Below are 21,247 nucleotides of genomic sequence, written 5' to 3' on the forward strand. Positions count from 1 at the left end.
GTACGCATTCAATTAACATTTTAACTTTTTCCCTTATGTGCTCAGCTAAGAGGCAAAATTGATTTCAGGTTGTTAGAACAGATTATTACATTTACATTTGATTCTAGACCATTGAAAGGCAACATCAACATTTCCATTATCATCTCCCAAAAACCAACTAAATGGATTTGTAGATGACCAAGAAGAAAGAACATTAGGAACTTTCCAGACAAAGAGAAATTATGATGTACTTTTTATTTTATTTTATTTTTTATTTTTTTTAAAAGTCATCAGAATCTGAAATATAGTAACTTAGGGTAGGACTGTGTATGCAACTGTATGCAATTGCCAAGAACTTCAGGGATGGGCAACATGTTCTATAACAGGGGCATCACAAGTTGTACCACAGATTACCTTTGTTAAGAAGTATCAAAAAATATTATGAAAACACACATGCACAGCCCCCAAAATAGAATAATTGCAACCGCAGATTAACCCGATATATAGACTGTGTAAATACAATGTGCTCACTTGGAAATCAGAATTACAAGGAAGAAGACACAGGGAAATTACTCATGTTAGTATTTTGAGAGCCGCATGTTTCCCACTGCTTGTTGGATGTTCCTTCAACTTACTTATGTATATTTTGCTAGCTGACCTGTGCAAATAACTTATTTCACAACCTTGCGGGAAAGGGTGTATATCAGGCCTAGCTGAAAATACAACACAGATTCCACTCTTAAAGGTGAAAAGGTGCCCAAGAAGTGTGTGCTATCAATTCTATTTCCGTTTTGAGTAAATTTACAATTTCACCTTATGATTGCCATGTTCCAAATTGAAATACGCTACAATTCTTTTTTTTTTGCAAACATTAATTACATTTATACAAATCCAACAATGTAAAAACACATTATTACATCTACATTTGCTTATAGACCCTTCTCTGGGAAGTTCACCAGCATTGCCGGTACACAAAAAAACTACAAAAAGAAGCCCTCGGAGGCCACAAAGGAAGAGTTATAGGAAAATATTATATCCAGAGGATGTTGCAGAAGGTAATTTTTGGATGATATTAAATGGTTTCCATATGCAATATTCATATGAACCATTGTAATATCACCAGGACCAGGAACATGTCTCAATAGATAACATTGAAGTTTGCAGGTCAACATTGAATATTTACACAGTTGATAAGTGCATTAGAAGATAGTGATCACTTGCTTCCATTACTGATACTAAATTGTCCTGGATTCCATGCAGGGGCAGGCAACCTGGTATATATTAGTAGAATCCCATGTTGTGCTACAGATCACCAATGTTTGCAACTATTAGAAGATATTGTGAGATCAAACTTTCACAGCCTCAAAAAATAGGTTAACCTATGGCTGGCTAGATAAGCATCACTATCTAATCACAGACTACCTTGGGACATAGACTGTGTAAATGCAATGTACTCACTCTGACATCAGAATTACAAGAAATAAGACCACCACAGGGAAATTATTTATGCTACTACTTTGAGAGCCACTTGTTTCCCACCTGCTGGTTGGTTGAATGTTCCTTTACCATACTTATGTATTTTTTGCTCAGTGGCCTGTGCTAACAGCTTATTTTGCAAACACATAGGAAAGGTTGTAGAACAGACGAGCATAAATATATGTTTTGCTTAGTTTTTTATTGTCACATGCAATGTGAAACCTCATTCCTGAAATCCCTAGCGCAGTATATTTGCATTGAGACTAAATCATAAAACTGTTGTGTAATCAATGCAGTATTTCCGTATGTTTCTGTCACTACAATGGTAGAAGACAAACCTGAGTATGCATACTACACAAAAATGCCATACATAGATTTCCAACATTTCTGCTCTCCTGTGTTGCAGCACAGAGGAAAGTCTGTATTAATTATTTTGTAGCTCTTTTGGCACTGCTGTTTATGCTATAAGTAGTGCTAGTGGAATGCATCAGAATGCTAAGTGTATGAGGATATCAATTATCAGAAAGTCAGTGTTAATTCATCCTATCTTGTGTATCACAACTTCTAAGATTGCCATCAATATAAAAGCTGTAGTCATAGCAAGTACATGCAACAATTCTTTATGACTTAAGTAACCCATCCTTGTTGTCATTGTCATTTTATTTAAAATCATCCTCCTCCTTTATTGATTTAATGGTGCATATGAGTCCCAGATATAAACACAATACAGACCCTACTATTAAAGTTGAAAAGGTGTAAAAAAAAAAAAGTGTGCTGACAATTCTATTCTTGTCTTAGGCCACTTTACAATTTTATCTTATAACTGCCATGTTCCAGATTGAAATTCATTATAATGCTTTCACACAAATCAATTACATGGATATAAATCTAACAATTTAAAAACAGATTATTACATCTACATTTGCCTTATAGACCCAAAACTGGGAAGTTCATCATCATTGTCGTCACCAAAAAAAACTAGAAAACGAAGTCCTAGAAGGCCAGAAAAGAAGAAATATAGGACATTTATATATTCAGATGATGATACAGAAGGTACTTTTTTGACATGATATTAAATGGTCTCCATATGTAATATACATATGCACCATTGTAATATCACCAGAACCAGGTAACATTTCTCATTAGATGGCATTGACGTTAGCGGGACTACATTGACTATTTATACATTTGATCTGTCAGCAGTTGATAAGTATATTAGAATATAGAGTGATTACTTGCTTCAGTTAGTAGCAGTTTATTGTCAAAGATACCCCCAATGTGACCGCTTGTTACTTTTTGTCATAAATGTGTGACTTTAGTATTCTCACCTCTGTTATATTAAAATAATGCCAGCATTTGTCATTATTATACTAACTAACTTCACTAAATGTAATACTGCCTCTGGTTGAACAGTTTAATTTTTTATGATACATACCATTATTTTATTAAATTCTTGTTTCATTTAATGTCTGGCTAAATAAAATGAATGGTCTCATCAAGTATGGGTTCAGCATGGTTGAATATTTTTGTTCAGACCTGTTGATTCTAAATATAAGAGTGTGTTCACTTTAATCTAGATTCCTACGATGAAAACGCACCATCTTCACTTCGTAAAAAATCCCCCCTAAATAAGAACAAAAAGAGTTCAGTGAATTCTGCCCCTAAAAAGCCAAGAAAGAAGAAAAGGAAGATTGTAGTAGACTATGAAGATGAACCGGAAGGTATTTAGTAAAAAGGACATGTTTGGGTGTAGAAATTCTGCACCCAAATAACATAGATTTGAGTCATATCTAGACTTAGATCTCTGTGTCCAAATCTCAAAGTTGTTGTTAAAACAAATGAATATCACATAGGTCTTAATTGTTTCAGAAAAAATAGTCACATGGAAGAAGATAAGGTAAGTGGTTATGGGTTTGTCGTGATTATTAACATGAACTATTTTAACATAATCAGAAATGTCCAGGTAGAAAATCTTGTCAGTACAACAAAACAAGAATGTTCACAAAGTCTGCTGAACAAGCCCAACGCTCACATAAAGACATATAACTGCCTGAAACGCTCTTGTAGTATAAAGTTTAGATGTGCCAAGAAGAGTATAATTAGGTGAAAGTAGATTAGTAAAATCCCTTTCACCTCACTGGTGTAGCATCGCAGACTATCAAAATGACCTTGTACTTAATAGAATGCATCATTATAAGCTATTTATATAGCGCCACTAAATGCACAGCGCTGTGAAGAGAACTCACTCACATCAGTCCCTGCCCCATTGGAGCTTCCAGTCTAAATTCCCTAACACTCACACACAGACTAGGGTCGATTTTGACAGCAGCCAATTAACCTACCAGTATGTTTTTGTTAGTGTGGGGGGGAAACCAGAGCACCCGGAGATAACCCACGCAAACATGTGGGAGAACATACAAGCTCACACAGATAAGTCCCTGGTCGGGAATCGAACTCATGACCCCAGTGCTGTGAGGCAGAAGTGCTAACCACTAAGTTATACATGCGGAAAGTATCTTGTAAAGATGGATTATTATTATGCAGCAGGAATAATGTAACATAAGACTTGAGAACTTTTCCTGAATACTTAATTTTTATGTTGCTAATGCATGAAAAAGCAATTGCCCTGACCAATAAAATAAAACAATGTACATTTTACTGCTTTAGGACCCAAAGAAAGGGAATGTGTGTCTGTGAATTTAGACTGTGAGCTCCAATGGGGCAGGGCCTGATGTGAATGATAAATGGGTATCACTTTGCAATCCATAAGAAGGCACAATACTTGAAAGTTTATTAATATAGAAATATGAGCAACATTATCAAATTCCTGTGAAAAAATACCAACATTATATCATAACTGAATAAAGTTATTAGTGTGATTGTGGGAGAAGCATTTTGCTTCCTTACCATTTTTAGGGGCATATTCAATTGTCGGGAAATCCTGCTGCGTTAAAACTACTACCGTTTTAATGTCTGCATTGTGATTGGCAATGTTGTGAATGTCGCCAATCACACTGACGACATTGTCCCCCAGTTTACACAATGCAAGTGTCTGCATTTAGCCTATCCACATTTTTATATGAGCAGGATAAGTGCCGACATTTACAATTAGAATTTACAAGAAAGAAGACCACCACAGGGAAATTATTTATGCTACTACTTTGAGAGCTTACAATTTATACAATTAGACATTTAGAATTATGTAAGCTACCCATAATAAACAAATATCTTAACTAAATTGCAATGGGTTCTCTCACCTTTACATATACATATCACTTTTGAAGATTCTAATTTTAGGTTAAGCCATGTAATGATGCCAATAAAAACTTCAATGAGAATGTGATTGCCTTGGTAATGACTTATTCATGTAAATTCACTACTTATGTATTTTGATGACTACAATACAAACAAGTCTCCACAGATGTTGAATCAATTTATGTGCCAAATGGATACAGATATGTCCCATAAGCATGCGTTAATAAAACTCTTAATATATGTAATTACTTACATTTTTCTTTTATGCATTTTAGATACCAAAGAGAGACCATCATCATCTTCAACTTCCAAATCATCATTAAAATCAAAGGATAAAAAGCGTCCTCCAAAAAAGTCTTCTAAAATCCCCAAAAAGAAAAAAACGGACACACTTGTGGAGTCAGAAGAAGAAATTCAAGGTACTGTAGTAGTAGTAACAAAATTATTTCCTTAAGAGGTAATAAATTGAGGTTGTTAACTGTAAAGCTTATTGTGAACTCAGCTATATAGCACACTGTACAGTGCATACAGTATGATCTAGCAACAAACATTTGTCCAACCTAAATAATGCTGTATACTCAGCACATTTTAAGGCCTGGGTTTACACAGAATAATAAGCTTAAAATGAATATGAGGGGAAATCATTAAACAAGTAATTTAGCCACTAAATGTAAAACATTTTAATAAGAAACATTGAATTCGACATTATACTATACTAACAGCCAATTGAAAGTAAATTACTATAAATTTATTGACATTTCCAAATATGAATTGCATATATATATATTTACATATGCAATATGCATACATATTTACTCATGCAATAACACTATTTTAAAACCAGTTAAGAATAATGAATGGGATACCCCCGAAACTATTCTTATATATCTAACTGTAATGCCAAACATTCTACATTGGTAAAGACACAACTTGTGTGCATTATGGGCCTGTTTCATGTCTGAATGCAACTTGCAGGTAAGTTGTGTTTTGAAAACGAGCATGCAACTTGAGCGGTATTGGCCATATTCAAATCCAAGCATATCTCAATATACATTTCGATTTGAATTTGAGTGGAAGGATGCTCTGCCTAAACAATACTTGCCATATGTTGACACAAACAGTCTGCAATATACACACATGCATCTGTACAATTAATGCTCACATAAGAACTCATAAAACATTTATTTGTTCATTAAATAAACTAACTCTTAACAGTATAATTATTTATATTAAAAAATGTAAGTATAATACTTTTACATTTTTTACATTAATGACATAAACAAAGATGATTTAAATGCATAGTGTACATATAATGCAGTTTAATATTATATCTTAGTTGCATGCAGTTGTTCTGTAATAGCCACTGACACACATGTGTGTAATTTTAACTAAAAGACTATGCCGTGTTGGTCATCACTGTTTACACCTGCCCTGTAGTTGGTGCAAAAGATTCGGGAGAAAACAAGTGTATTTACGATAAACACAAGGCTCTAATTGGCCACATGTGCATCAGAACGCCCTACGTGTACATGGGCTATGTTGGATTGCCTTTCCCCTCCCCCTTACCACCCCTCAAGTCATAGTCAGCTGTAAGTGTCAGTTGTGTGCAGACATGAATTGCAGGCAATTTCTTTCATTGTCCATAATGTCCATTTTTGGGCAAGTGCAGAGCTATCACGCAAGATACGTTACACAAACAGACAGAAGTCTTAACACGAATCAGGCCCTAGGAAACGTGAAGAGGAAATGCAGATAATAAAGTATATATTTATCACAAAAAAACGTAATTCATTAATTAGTACCATAATCTGTCTTCGTGTTTAAACATTTATAGAAGCTGGAATCCCTTATTATTTTTGTATCGTGTTCAGCATATATCAAATAGAGTTTATCAGAGAGCTGGGACATTGCTTTAGATTTATTTTCAACTACCTGTTATGGACCTGCTTTACTAGAGAATCTCTTGTTGACAGAAGCAGTCATAGAAGTAAACTGAGTACTTTCAAATATTGTACCTTGTGTGGACTCTATGCAACAATCACACAGAACACTAGCAAAATAGAAGATTTGAAAGTGCCCTACAATGACTATGCTCCTGTCTCTTGTGGACCTGAAGTCCCAAGACACTGGGACCACAATATAGGCAGTGGTGGAAAATATTCACCCTACGTCTCTCAGTTGCACCCTGGGCAATAGTCTGGCTCACTCCCCTTCCCCACATCTAAGAAAGACAAAAAGAACATCTCTTATTGTATAACGTTGATTTAATGGCTCTGTAAATATTGTTTGCAGAGTCAGAAGAAAATGTGGCCTCCTCCTCTTTTTCCTCGTCTGCTTCTTCATCAAGTGTAAAGGGAAGCAAAACAACCCAAAAACTTTCAAGGAAAAATCAAAAGAAAAATAAGCCTGAGGATGGAAACCCCGATCCAGACAATCCTGAATCAGATGCAAGAGGTATTTTATGTTTACAAATGGTTTTTAATAAGATTATGGTGAAGTGGGTCATCACATGAGTTGTACTATAATTTATGATGCCACTCTTACTTCAGAAAGACTAGGCTCACATGTCTGGGGACGGTATAGCAAAGTACTGGCGCTGCCCAAGAAAATGGCAGTTGTTAAACGAGTGAATGGCTTGGTGAAAAATTCAATCACAGTTTCTTATACCTGATCTATGCAAGTTGGGGGTCAGAGTAACAGACAAACGCAATCTATAGAGTAGGGTTTATAGTTATAAAGAAAAAAAGAAAATAACACAATTTTTACACTTTGTTTGGGGATTATAACATTGCATAACATTAAGAATTATTATTCCAATTTTTGCTGTTATCAACCAACATCACATGATAAGCCATAGCAACCACTTATATGTTTCCTGTAAATTTTCTAAACACTGCCACTAAAAATAATAATGACGGAATCTGTTTTGCTATGATGGGTAACAACACCTCTTTCATGTGTACTAGCAGAATCCCCAATGGTCCAATATCCCAATTTCTGTCTTTCAATGGGACATGCCGTATCAAAAATGTGTGTGGCCATGGAGATTTGGCATGTGGTTGGCAAATTAAAGGCATGTCTGGTACGAATTGGGAGGTGGATTGTGTCAATTGCAGGTGATTTTGTCCCAAGTTTTCATTATGACATACTGGGGGCTATAACATGCACCAGTTTTCATAAATCTTACACATTGTGTAAGCAGCAAAGGTGTCGAGTAGAAAAATGTTTCTACTTTCTCCAACACAAAATTATCAAGACCAATTCTAAAGACACAATATCTCGATCTAGCCTCTCTTTTCAACTACCGCCCTATTTCTCTCCTCCTCTTTGCCTCCAAACTACTTGAGCGTTTAGTGTACAAACTCCTTTCTCACTTTCTCTCCTCTCACACCAATCTCAACTCTCTGTAATCAGGCTTCCATCCCCAACATTCCACTGAAACTGCTCTCACAAATGTGATCAATGATCTACTTACTGCAAAGTCCACTTTGACACTGTTGATCACCCACTTCTACTATACACCTTTCAATCCATTGAACTTTGTGATGCAGTTCTTTCCTGGTTCACTTCCTATCGAACCGCTTCTTTAGTGTTTCTACCTCTGGCACATCCTCCCTCCACTCCCACTATCTGTTGGGGTTCCACAAGGCTCTGTTCTCTGTTTACTTGCAGAAACTCTTGGTCTTCCCTTGGATCCATGGGCTTAAATATGTTGCTTTAGAAATTCCAGATTTCAAGTTTGACAAAGCAATATAATTAGGAATAGGCTTTAGGTTTTGGAAGAAAATGAAGCCAAAAAATAAATTGCTAGTGGCTACAATAATTAAGTTAGCAATATTGTGTTCATCATTAATAATATATAATGTTATGAATAGATGATATATCCCATATTTTAAAACTATAATTCAGATAAATATTTGGAATGGTTTTTTTTTGTGTCCACACAATTCAACTCTCTTATCTCAATCAAGTGTTCTGAAGTTCCATTCTTCTGGTGATACCCACTTATGTTATCCTCTGAATCAACTCTTCGCCCCTCTTTCTTTCTACATATCAGCTATTCCTCTACAACTTTCAATGTTATCATCACTCACTGTAGTATATGGCTTCCATAATTGTGATTGTTAAATGTATTACGTTGACTGGGAATTTCTGTGTTCTACGTTTGACAAAGCAATGTGGCTAGGAATAATCATTGGAAGAACATTCAGACCAAAAATATATATGTATAATTACAGAGCCAAATCGGAGTCCTAAGGACAAAGATAATAAACCAAAGAAACCCAAAACCACGACAAGGGAAGGTGATGATGATCCCACAGATCCTGAAAGCCCCCCTGAAGGTACGAAAGTCAAAATATTAGTCTTAAAGTCATCAAGTAACCTACCTTTCATAAAAAAAATTATGTGGAATTTCTTTTATCTCTATATTTAACCTTCACTTTCTTCTAAGCTTATTAACCCCGCCCACACTTTGACATAAATTGCTCCACTGTTCTTTGATTTCAACCCAGTACATATGCTTGCTACCTACAACCTTTGTTTTCTAGTGCATGACTGTAGGTGTAATTTCTTTATTACTCTTGTGGTTTTATACTAATATAGTAAATTGCACATATAGCCTACATAGAATTACAACATCAAAAAAATAAAAACTCTTCTAAATTTCCTAGAGCCGAACCAAAAGCTACGCTCACCTAATGATGAAGAACCAAAAATTAAAGGTAATAACATTGATGAATCCAGGTGCATGAACACTAATCTCAAGTGCACATTTTATAATCTTAGACGTAGAACTTATATTAACCTAACTTTAACTTCTAAAAAAACATCCCCAGAATTATAAACATAAAATATTAGTGAAATAGAATTGGCGCAAATGATCTAATACACTTATAACATCGCATCAATATAAAAAATCAAATGGGTATTTTCATGCATATATATATATATATATATATATATATATATATGAGTAAAAAGTCACACTGTCCAGAAAAGATGAAATTTCCGTACTCTCAAATGGTCAAAGTCGGTAGATCCATCAATACATATATAGATCATATAAATCCAGATGTTATATTCCACCGATGTACATAAAAAATGGATAGAGAACACATATCAAAATAGGATGCATATGTGATTAAAATAATCAAGCACCTTTAAACACCTCAGTGGTCTTAATTAGAACTTATCACCACCACGTGTATTCAATCCACTCCCTTCTATGTTTCAAACTTACACAGGGGAGATCTCTGATCCTAACAACTTTGAAAATGATGTATATATGGGGATGTCCTCAATGATGTCAAATCAGTTTTCTATATGTAGAATCTTGATGGTATATCCCAAAAAGGAAAAAATGCTACAGATGGTGCATTATCCCAATAACAAATATTTAACAGATGTAAAACACTTCAACCAATGATAAAACATAAGCGAAATTCCATGAGAGAAGAACACCAAACATAACTGATAAGGTTGGACCCTTACCCTGTGTATGATGGTAATGTGCATGTAGGGAAACCTTTAGTCCCTCTCCGCAGATCGGGTAGCCGGCTGTTTCAACACCACATACTCCAAACACTCGGGAATAAGTCCACAACGATTCAGCGTTTCAATTCAAAGGAATCTTTATCAAGGCAATCTCAAAGATTGCCTTGATAAAGATTCGGCAGGAGGCGGTGACTAAGAGGAGAAACACACGCTGAATCGTTCTGGACTTATTCCCGAGTGTTTGGAGTATGTGGTGTTGAAACAGCCGGCTACATACGTTGATGGATAGTATGTAAGTGAAAAGTGGCAGCTGTTTGATTTTGTCAGCGCAGACATACCAATATTTCTTATTATCCCCAGAATTAGGCCCTTATAGAAAATAATGGAGGAAGATGGTGTGATATAAAATATATATATATATATATATATATATATAAATTAATTACATAAACAGATGATGCAGACTTCAGTGTATATTTTGCAGTACACTTATTGCTAAATATCCAAGGTTCATCCATTTTCATGCTACCAAGTTTCTGATGACACAGTTAAAAAAAAAAACCAAGGTGATATTCTCTGAATTTGAACAATCATTTCTACCATCCTTGTTCAGTTTTATAATTCCGTTTGCCAATTGAAATTCAATACTTATAAAATTGTATGATTTCAGAACCAAATCAGAAAGGTTCTGTTAACAAAGATATTGAACATCTAGGAAAAAATCCAGAAGGTGGGAAGGAAAATATAAATAGTAAAATATACTGCTAAAACTATCTGTAATCTGTACGAGTGGTTTGTTACTATCTCTACATTTGATACTCCGTTCCAAGATTTCATAACATTTTTGAGTTAATCATCACCCCCAAATACACTTTTTAATTTACCCCTCTAAGAGAGAGTTAGCCATTGGACACATGTTAAAATTAGCTAACATTCATGTACCATATATATTCACTGTCTAACAGCTTCTAGGTAAAGGCTAAGCCTACCAATATATATGTTTATTGTTTAATTGGTTTTTTTTCATGTGGATGCTAACAGAGTGAAATGTACCAATAAAATTACAATTCAAAGCACTATTATCCAATTACTAGAGCCACCTTCTGATGATAAAGATGGAAGACCCAAAAACCCCAAAGTAAAAGATGATGACATTGAAGATCCAGACAAACCACCTAAAGGTACCTTCGTTTCTTCACATCCATTTTTATCACATATTCTTGAGACTCAATTACAGCAAATATAACTCAGTTGGAAGTAACACAATCTCTAACGTTATATTAATATATAGGCACTTTGACAAAGCTCCCATTGTATTATCTCTTACACAAAATGAGACCGTACATTAAAGATTTAGGTGTACAAATAGACACCTCATTGCAACTAGATAATTAGTGTGCATAATGCACACCCTGCCTGTGCAGAAGCATAAAATAGGCAAAGTGGGTGTAAAAGTATTTTTTTTTAAACATGCTCGAAATTTTAAAACCAGTTTGAAGTTCCACAGAATGGGTACAGCCCAAGAAAAATTCTGTAACCTTAAGTGGGAACAAGTAATTAGTGTGGATGAATGGTGTAGATCTTGGGCAGAGGAATGAAATTGGAAGAAATTTTGAGAAAAGTGAAGGTAGTGTTTTTTTAGAAGGTCATTGTTGTATTCCATAGAGGAAATATGCCAGATCCTCTTTAATAAGGCTGCTTTAGTTGGAGGAATACATTTTTTTCCACTATCCGGCAATTAGTAATTTTGATACATTACATATATGTAGTGCTAGGATGTTGGTTGATTTGTTCAGGGAGTTAATGGAATTGTTGAGAAGGAGTGCTAAAGGGTTCAATGGTATCCAAATTTCAATTAACTGCTCAAGTAAATATATAGTGGTTGTCCAATGGATGATGGAACATTCCTACCAAATATGAATAAATGTGCATATTTCACTACAATTTCTCCAGCATCTATTGATTGAAGGGGATTAATCCTATGCAGGACCATATACCAACCTGAATATATTTTGCATGCATTTTCCCTAATTCTCATATTTATGGAGTCTTTAGCTGTTCTTTTTCTAATAATTGACTATCCCTCATTGTCTAGTGATATCCCCAGATCATTCTGCCAAGCTTTCTCATGTCGTTCCAGTAATGGCAGGACAGGTGCAAGAATTGAGTGATATATAATAAAAAAAATTTACCCTTACAACCTACAGAATAAATGGTTTGTCTCTCAAAGGAGAATGGTGTTCGGAGCATTTTTGCAGGGTTTGCGTTTGGACAAAGCTGCGGATTTGCATATAATGGGTATAAGTGTAGTGAGACGGGGACTTGAGATTTATCTTAGATTCATGCTCATTGCTGATATACATCAAAGTTCCTATTCTTCCTCAGTTTGGCAATTCTCTCTGGATGTCCTGGTGAAAATAGCGGATTTTTCCAAATTGAAGACAAGGGTTAGGGGTAGGGTGCTAAAGTAAAGCAAGCAATAGCTTTGTCCAATATGGTGAGAGTGAAATGAATCATAGGGAAAGCATAAGCCAAAGCATGTCTGTAAATCCTTTGCAAATACAGGAGGTAGCTAACAGATAATTCTGATGTCATGGCGTTCGCAATCTCAATCCATCTCTTGAGTCCTGGTTTGGAGTGCCAAGAAACAATATGATTGAGTTGTGCAGCACAATAAGATTTCAGAAGAATAGAAAGGCCTAGGCCCTTTCCCTCTTTAGGTTTTGCTAAAATAACTTTGCTAAGTCTGGGTTTCCTCCCCCCAAATAAATTCAATACATAGTGTTTGAAGCAATGTCAAAGTGGAAATCAGAATGCGTACTGGTAAGGTCTGAAAAAGGTAAAGCAATCATGGTAAAACATTCAGTTCAGTGGCATTTATCCTCCCAGTCCAGGAGATGTACAAGGATTTCCACTTAGAAATGGCATTGTAGATTTTGTCTATCAGAGGAGAAGAGGTAGCTTGCATCAAACAAGTTTAGCTTTTTGAGATAGAAATTCTCAGATAATGAAATGCCAAAGAGCAGCACTAAAATGTAAATTTAAATTCAAGGCATTCCAGGGATCTGCGAGGAACACCAACATCAGAGTTTCAGACTTAGTGTAATTTTTTTATGTCCTGATAATGCCCCATACTGTTTGCTTTCTAATAAAATGTCAATTATGGAAAAATGTGGGTTAGACAATATAAGGAGCACCGCGAAGAAAGATATTTTGTGCTGGTTGTTATGGAGAAGGATTCCAGAGATCTTCTGGTTTGCTCTAATTTTGGTTGCTAGAGCCAGCCTTGTCTAGTCACATTAGTCAATCTGAACACATCTGAACATTTGCTGTGACTATTAAGGTGGGGATGTTACATAAAGCTTGGATAGCATGTAAAAATATATTTTGGAACCCAAATAATTCCAGGGTGGAGAACATAAATGACCAGGAAATTCAGTCAAACACTTTTTCAGCATCTAACGCGAGAACAAGTGACAGGAGTTTTTTTATTCATATGATTATTTACTGTGATTACTCTACGAGTTTTGTCAGATGCTTGTCTATTGGGAATAAACCCCTTTATCTGGTTTTGATTTGACAATAATTTTGGATCTGGTAGATTCTGGGTAAAACTTATTTCCACTGAGGATGTTATTGAAAAGCTGAGCCAGCCTGGGAAGTAGTATAGTATATAATATATTATTGGGTACCCGTATGGACCAGGAGCCTTTGATCATTTTTGGGATTTAAGGGCCAACTTAATTTTTTCCTCTAATATATATTGATAAAGAGTTAAGCATGTGGTCAGACTAATTTTAGAGAGATTATAAGATGCTAAATAGGTGTGAGCATCCTTTTCTTGTGAATTGATATCTTGCATTCAGGTTATAGAGTTCCTCATAAAAGGATCTGAAAACTTGAAATTCATAGGATTCTAGGATCATAAGTTAAGTTACCTTTATTATCTATTATTACTGTGAGGCCCTCTTAACTTTTTTCCAGAAGAGTATCTGTCTTATTGCTTTTCTAGTAACATTTTTGCTCTAACCACCGAAGGCTTCGATGTGTTTTTTCAGCTAATGAGTTGTACAATTGACAAATGAGTTTGCTTAGCTGTTCAAAAACTGTTCCAGAGTGGGAAAATTAGTGGGCTTGTTTTAATCATTGGATCTGGGATGTAAGAGTTTTGTTACACTTGGCTTGTTGTCTTTTTTCTGGTGAGAAGAATATTTAATAATTTTGCCTATCATTACCGCTTTTTGTGCTTCTCATAAAGTAGATAGACAGACTTCTTCAAAGATATTAGTGTTGAAGTAGTCTTGGAATTTGAAGGTGATTAATCCTTCAAAATTGGGTCAATAAGAACCACTATAGATGAATAGTCAGACCAGGGGTTAGAGTGAATGAAGAACGAGGATAGAACTAGAGAAGTGCAACTTAAGAGAGGCAAATTTAAAGTTGCTTCCCTATTTTGTGTAATCTGCTCGGTATAGTGTGTGATGATTCTAATTTTCAAGTAAAAGTTAAAAAACTATTCTATTACAAATAATGCACATGTTTTCATCAACAGATCCTTCTCTAGAGAATTCACCACCACCATCCCCTGGAGACATAAAAAAAAAACCTAAAAAAACAAAGAAAACAAGAGTTGAAGAAGATACAGAAATTAACGAAGGTAGGATTGCAAGAGATGTTTAAACTGATTTGTCTGAGTGTGTGAAGGAAGATTGCTGCAGGGACTACACAGCCCAATTGGCTGACCATATGAATCAAATAATCTGTCAGTCAAAGGAATCTGCTAAACCTAAGAGAATTGTCAATACTGTCTTTTTGTGCTATTTAAATATAACAAATAAAATACATTTTGTTTTATGTAAACTTAACCTTGCCATCAGAGCTAGCTGTTTATAAAGCACACTGCAGCAAGAAAACAGGTATGGCCAAAGAGCTATGGATGTAATTTGTTTGATGAGGGTGCAGTTTTATCCAGTTACTGTATTGTATGAAGATATGCTAGTTCAAAGTTCTATTTTACCGGTATTCAATGCAAAGCCCATTCTAATGATAAATACAAAATATAGAGAGCATTTAGGTACCAGATATACAATCAGAGTGGGCATTCTATTAATAATATACAATACAGAATTCATTCTTTGCCACTATATAAAACAGTGAGTCCAATATACTCACTGTACAATGCAGATCTTTCCTGGAGACCATTATACAATGAAGACCAAAGGTGTCTACTGGCTACTACAATGCAGAACACAAATCTTTTTTAGCTACCACAGTGTAAGTCCCAAATCACTGGGCACTACCACAAGGCAGACCCCAAAAACTATAGTGGTTACCACAACGCAGAACCCCTTGCCCCAAATGTGGGCACTATCAATAGCAATATGCCATCATACATGTGAAGGGACAAGCAGCGAATGCAGCTCTACACATCATTCAGATAGATCGGCACACTGCACAAGTATCTATTCTGCCCGCCCTTTCATGTAATGAGCGCTGCCTCTGGTTGCATGGCCTTAGCATTCAATAATGTAGTATGGGGGTATGAGGTGGGGTTGGGGGAATAACTGTTTGGTAGATCCATGGCCTCAGCACACACCCACCTCACTTGCTGACATGCGTGTGTTTATATGTATTTGAAAAAAGTTTTCCTAAAAGAACAAAGTTCTAACCAAAGTTTTAAAGAATTGCTTGCTAAAGGCCTTGACTCTTCCCCCACCCCCACTTAAGGAATTTGTGATGGCATCACATGACATCATCAATTATTTCACGCATGACATTAAATAATATCCTGTGTGACATTGAGAAACACATCAGCAATCACTGCCTATATGTGACCACAATACAATCTGAAAATATAATCTATTACTAATAGAATATTGTGCACTTAGAATATCACAATATGTGCTACACTGTTGTGAACAACAAATAACAGTTATAGTTAATGTAATACACTCTACTACAGCATACTTCATGTTATGTGCTGCACCAAAACTGCATTACAAAGTACACAGATTAACAAATATGTAGATAGTGGTATAAACAGTAATTAGCACAAATCCACTTTTAATAACCGGACCCCACCCCTCCTTCGCTATTGTCACTCGCTGGTGTTATTATTTGTGACAACATTTTCATTGATACAAGCAAAGATAAGGGTGGTGGGAGCGGTTGATTAATATACATTTGTACTGACTGGTGATACACACTTTAAACATGTAGAAAAGATGTGACAGCTATAAATGTTTCCAAGCACCACATTAAGGTAATGTTTAGGGGAAGTTGGGGAACACATCTGTTATCTGGTCTTTTATTGTATGCTATTCCATCATTAGTGAAACACATCAGTAGATATTTTTGGTGAAGATCTGAAGTATGTATTCTGCCCCAGAATGCTCTATCTGGAGATGTAGCAATAATCAGAAAACAGAAAAGAGGAGAAGGGAGGAAGTAGTGTAGAACTGAGTGAAGGGAACTACTACACAATGTAGTAATGTGTCATAAAACTGAAACAAGGTCAATGTCCTACAAGCAGTCAGAAACCTGAGAGTAAACTACTATACGATAACTACAGTCCGTAACATAAAGTAACGTTGAAGTATTGTAATATGCAAGCCATTGATAGAATATGGACTAAGTGAGGTTCAATGTAAACCCTTTTCTCTTTAACAGTGACCCTCTGTACCATTACATTAACACATGTTATGCGTTATTAATAGTAAATCTGGGTAAATGTATTTGATGGCACAATGTTTACTCAGATGTTCAGTGGGGCAATTCACCCACATAAGAGGTGAGTTAGAGTTGCACATATGTGTGCAACAAATGCACCTACACAAATATGCATGGGTGCAAGTTAAATACATCTGCCTTCTGTATTTAGAGTTGTATCAGGCTTAGGTGTATAGAAACCCTATATACTGATATAACTGATTCAGCCTGTATAGCAAGAACAGAATCACTTTGAGAAGGAACAAAAATATGCCTACAAAACACACAAGTCAAGTGTAACTATAACCCTAAATAGAGTGCAGGGTGCGTGGTTAATGTCAGATATCTACAGATCAAAATGCACTTGTATCGAACTAAAAGTCATCCCCATTACTAGGTAGGTATACCTAGAGATTCACTTTGTGTTTCTGCCGTGAATCTGGTATATGTAGCCTGGCAGTGGTTTAGAGGTATGAGCAGTTTTCACAACTTTTCTTTAGACAGAGAGTTTAGCCATTTTCAAGTGGATAATTTTGGGAGTTCCGATCATCTGTTTAATTAGTTGTTTCAGATTTGATGGCTGTCTGTATGCTTAGGGAGGAAGCTCTGGGAATATTTTACAATTTGTCATCTTTATGCAGCATATGTTGGCGTTTGAATGATTTTGCATATGACCTACAGATGTGGATTGTATGTGACCACTAAGGGGACATAGTTTGCTCTTGAGTATGTAGCCAAAAACATTTATCATGGTATACAGATTGCATTTTTAGTTTAAGCATTGGGGTCTGGGAGGCAGTAACCAGTACACTCCTATGATTATATTACTGAAGATAGAGCTAAGAAAGGAATATGAAGACAAGTGGAAAGCAAGAGACTGAGATTTACATAGTGCAAAGTGTAGAGTCCCCCAACAGAACAGTGTAGCAACACAAATTTCTTATGAAACTGGTACAGAACTCTATATGAAGATAAGTTGATACATCCAACTTGTTTTTCAATTGCAGATAACGAAGATAACACATCTTCATCTAACCTAAAAAACACAAAAAAGCGTTCACCTGGAAAAGCAAACAAGAATCCAAAGAAAGCAGTTAAACCAACGGGAATTACAGATGGTAAATATAATAGCGAACTAAAAATAATATGCCACATGCAGCTCAAGAGATATTACTGTAGTTTACATTTTGAGATGGTTTAGGGTATTAGTTTTGGTTTCACTGGTAGGACAGAGTAAGAAGTATATACTTATACACAATTATAAACTGCTTGTGTAATTTATTGATGCTGCATGTTTGCAGGTCTCCACACCAGGGCAGATGTAAGGTGTTTTGTTGTTCAATCTAAAGTGGCAGCCTACAACTCCTACTCCCCCAATACCCTTTTCCCAGTTCCTCACACGCTTGACTTTTGCAAAATAATAATAACTCCTTCTGGCTGGATGACTGACTGTATGGCAAGGTTGCAATCCAGATGCACTGATTTCCAGATGCATTGATGTTTAATGCAGAATGTTATCCAAGCTTCACTGCTGCCCAGGGGAAAATGCAGGATTTCTAGTGGTGGGGGATTATGTTTTGTATTCCTACTAATATAGAATATTTGCCCCAGTAGGAGTGTAATTGGCTTCAAAAAATTATGACACCACCCTATCAATATATGCCACCAGTGTAACCACATATTCCTTTCACTATGCCATGTGCATCTTATATGCCATCCACTGTACAAGATGCCTCCCACATGACATTCACTATACTATTTGTTCCCCAGATACCTTTCACATCCATTTCACTATGCCACTCACTATACCCAGAGATACTATTACGATGTCCTCACTGTGTACGCCATTTATTGTGACATGCTATCCAGCCATATTTTTATGCCACTTGCACACATTACACTAATACCACCCCACTGTTCTTCACAAACATTACACTAATACCACCCCACTGTTCTTCACAAACATTACACTAATACCACCACACCTCTATCCCTAAACAATACATCAATGCCACTCTCACCCCTTACTCCATACATTACACCAGTACCCACCCCTACCCACACATTACATCAATGCCACTGCCCCCACTCACCTCACACCTTACAATAAAGTCACCCCCACTCCTCTTCTTACACACAATGCCAAAGACACATTTACTCTCTCCCCACACTAGGGCTGTAACTACCGCCCAGGGCACAAAGTTGAAAGGGGCACAGGGAGCCGAATATATTTAGGTGAATTTGGTTACAGTTGATGGTTATGGAGCATCAGTTTTCCTTATTGCCCTAGACGCTAAATTTTCTAGTTATGGCCCTGCCACACACTAGATCAATACCACTGCCACCCACTCTCCAAACTACACCAATGTCATACACAAACACACTTACCTCATCACAGGGTCGTCCTTCTTTTTCTGTGTCTGCCGCAGTGCACATCACTCTGAACTTCCTGCTGAAAAGGAAGGGATCATCAGAGTTAACTTCCCCTCTGAGCAGGTTTTCACCTTGAAGTAACTATCTTGTATTGATTTGTATGTTCCTTTCTTTTATGGAATGTATTGCTTTATCCTTCTTGGTTGAGTCACTTCTCCACAGCACTTGGATATAACACAATTCTGCTAAGCCCTAAGCACAGAGCAGAGTGGTGTTGTATACAAGGGCAATGGAAAAATAAACATATCTGATCTGTTTTGATAGTATTAGGGCATTGATGAAGACATCAGAAAAATAATGCAGTGTATAATATAATTTGTGGATAAATGGATGTCCCATAAGCAATTAAAGGAATTTATTTAAATGCATTTTTAATACACTATGAAGATTGTGGATGGTAGAATGAAGCATTGTAATTCAGTTTTACTTAGCCATTCAATGTTGCACTTGAATGCTCACAAAAGAACACAACTTACGTATAAATTTCTACAGTACAGTTTTTCACATAAAGATTAGACATGAAGAACCTGGGTATCACTTCTTCCCTCATTACCTTACCTTAAAACAGTATATATTGTAAATATTTTAATATATTATACTTCTCACATCACAGGTTAATGAAAGAAATATTAGTACATATTCTGCTTGGTATACATTAATGTTCACAAAGCCAACTATGTTCAGAGTCGGTTAAAGGAGACTAGGTGCCTCTCTCCCTTAGACGACCCCCCCCCCCCCTTAGAATGCCCCTCTATCAGGAGCAGTATTCAACCTCACTACTTCTTACCTTATGTGGAGCAAGTAGGTGGTATGGCAGGCAGAGGAGCAGGATGTCAGATCAGGGCTGTAGCTGGCTGCTGCATCTCTTCGGCATTGTCAGGCTAGAAGTGTGGTACTGCACTGCAACATTTCTGCCAAGCACCACACTCCCAGCCTAACACTGACACGGAGGAGCAGCTGGCAGTATCACTAGAGAATTAGAAGTGCACGCTCAAGTCCACTTAAATTGTTAAACAAATCCAGTTTTCCCCACTGTTAGCCAATGAGAATGGGGTGTATGTTTAATTTAATGTGAGGGGGGCTGGGAATAGTAAAAGCACTAAATGATAGTGCTCTAGGTGACCGCCGTAGTTTGCCAAATATCTGAATGTGGAGAATGCCTTTAAACCTGAAGTACTGTGATTCACATGAGTCCACTAAAATGTACTGTGTGCTGTAGCCAGGGTCAGACCAAAGCAAAGGCAGGGGCACAGCTGCCTTCTGCACAATTCTCTCTCTTATTCATAGGGATACATTACCCTGCCCTTAATCCTGCACTCCCCCCTCTCTCCAATGGTTATCCCCCCCCCCACCACCATCATATCCCTAAGCTGCTAGCTGCATGCACTTATAAAACTAACAGTCCTGTAATGCAGCCACCTTAGTTCAGTGCATAGGATGGGAAAATGAGCACATTCCTTCAATAATAGTACAGGTTGATATCAACTTTAGGAATAACCGCCCATACAGTAAAGAACCCTTACCAATCCTTATAATAAAACATTCTATTTTTAATTCGCAGCTGATGACATCTTGCCTTCTGTATGACCCTTAATACAAAAGGTTCATTAAGCAATCTTTGTATGGACCTCAAATATACGTGTACATATTAAGATGCATACCTAGTTTTTCTAACCACTATTTCTAGCTCAATTTGTCCATCTATGAACATTCTCTCATTCAAAGTCCTAAACTGTACCCCATATGCAAGATGGGGTCAATGTAGTGACTTACACAATGGTAATATTATGATTGCATTAAGTGCATTTATCAATACCAGAATTGTATCCACCTTTGCTGCCTCTGCCTGGCACTGAGTCTGCTACTTAGCCTCAGACTCCTAAGTCCTTTTCCATCTCAG

The 21,247-nt window shown here is 36.4% G+C and overlaps 1 protein-coding gene across 2 annotated transcripts in view; it reads left to right on the forward strand.

Annotated features, from left to right (window-relative positions):
* The window catches only part of PRG4 (proteoglycan 4), a 64,277-nt gene that overhangs the window by 18,321 nt on the left and 24,709 nt on the right, over positions 1 to 21,247 (forward strand). For both annotated transcript variants that reach the window (XM_075184078.1, XM_075184079.1), the window contains 7 exons: positions 4,986 to 5,129; positions 7,003 to 7,164; positions 8,949 to 9,053; positions 9,384 to 9,434; positions 11,301 to 11,387; positions 14,759 to 14,863; positions 17,922 to 18,032. In XM_075184078.1, the coding sequence (XP_075040179.1) occupies positions 4,986 to 5,129; positions 7,003 to 7,164; positions 8,949 to 9,053; positions 9,384 to 9,434; positions 11,301 to 11,387; positions 14,759 to 14,863; positions 17,922 to 18,032 (765 nt within the window). The remainder of the gene's footprint in view (positions 1 to 4,985; positions 5,130 to 7,002; positions 7,165 to 8,948; positions 9,054 to 9,383; positions 9,435 to 11,300; positions 11,388 to 14,758; positions 14,864 to 17,921; positions 18,033 to 21,247) is intronic.

The sequence above is a fragment of the Mixophyes fleayi genome, chromosome 8 (genome assembly GCF_038048845.1).
Source record: "Mixophyes fleayi isolate aMixFle1 chromosome 8, aMixFle1.hap1, whole genome shotgun sequence".
NCBI classification, from domain to species: domain Eukaryota; kingdom Metazoa; phylum Chordata; class Amphibia; order Anura; family Limnodynastidae; genus Mixophyes; species Mixophyes fleayi.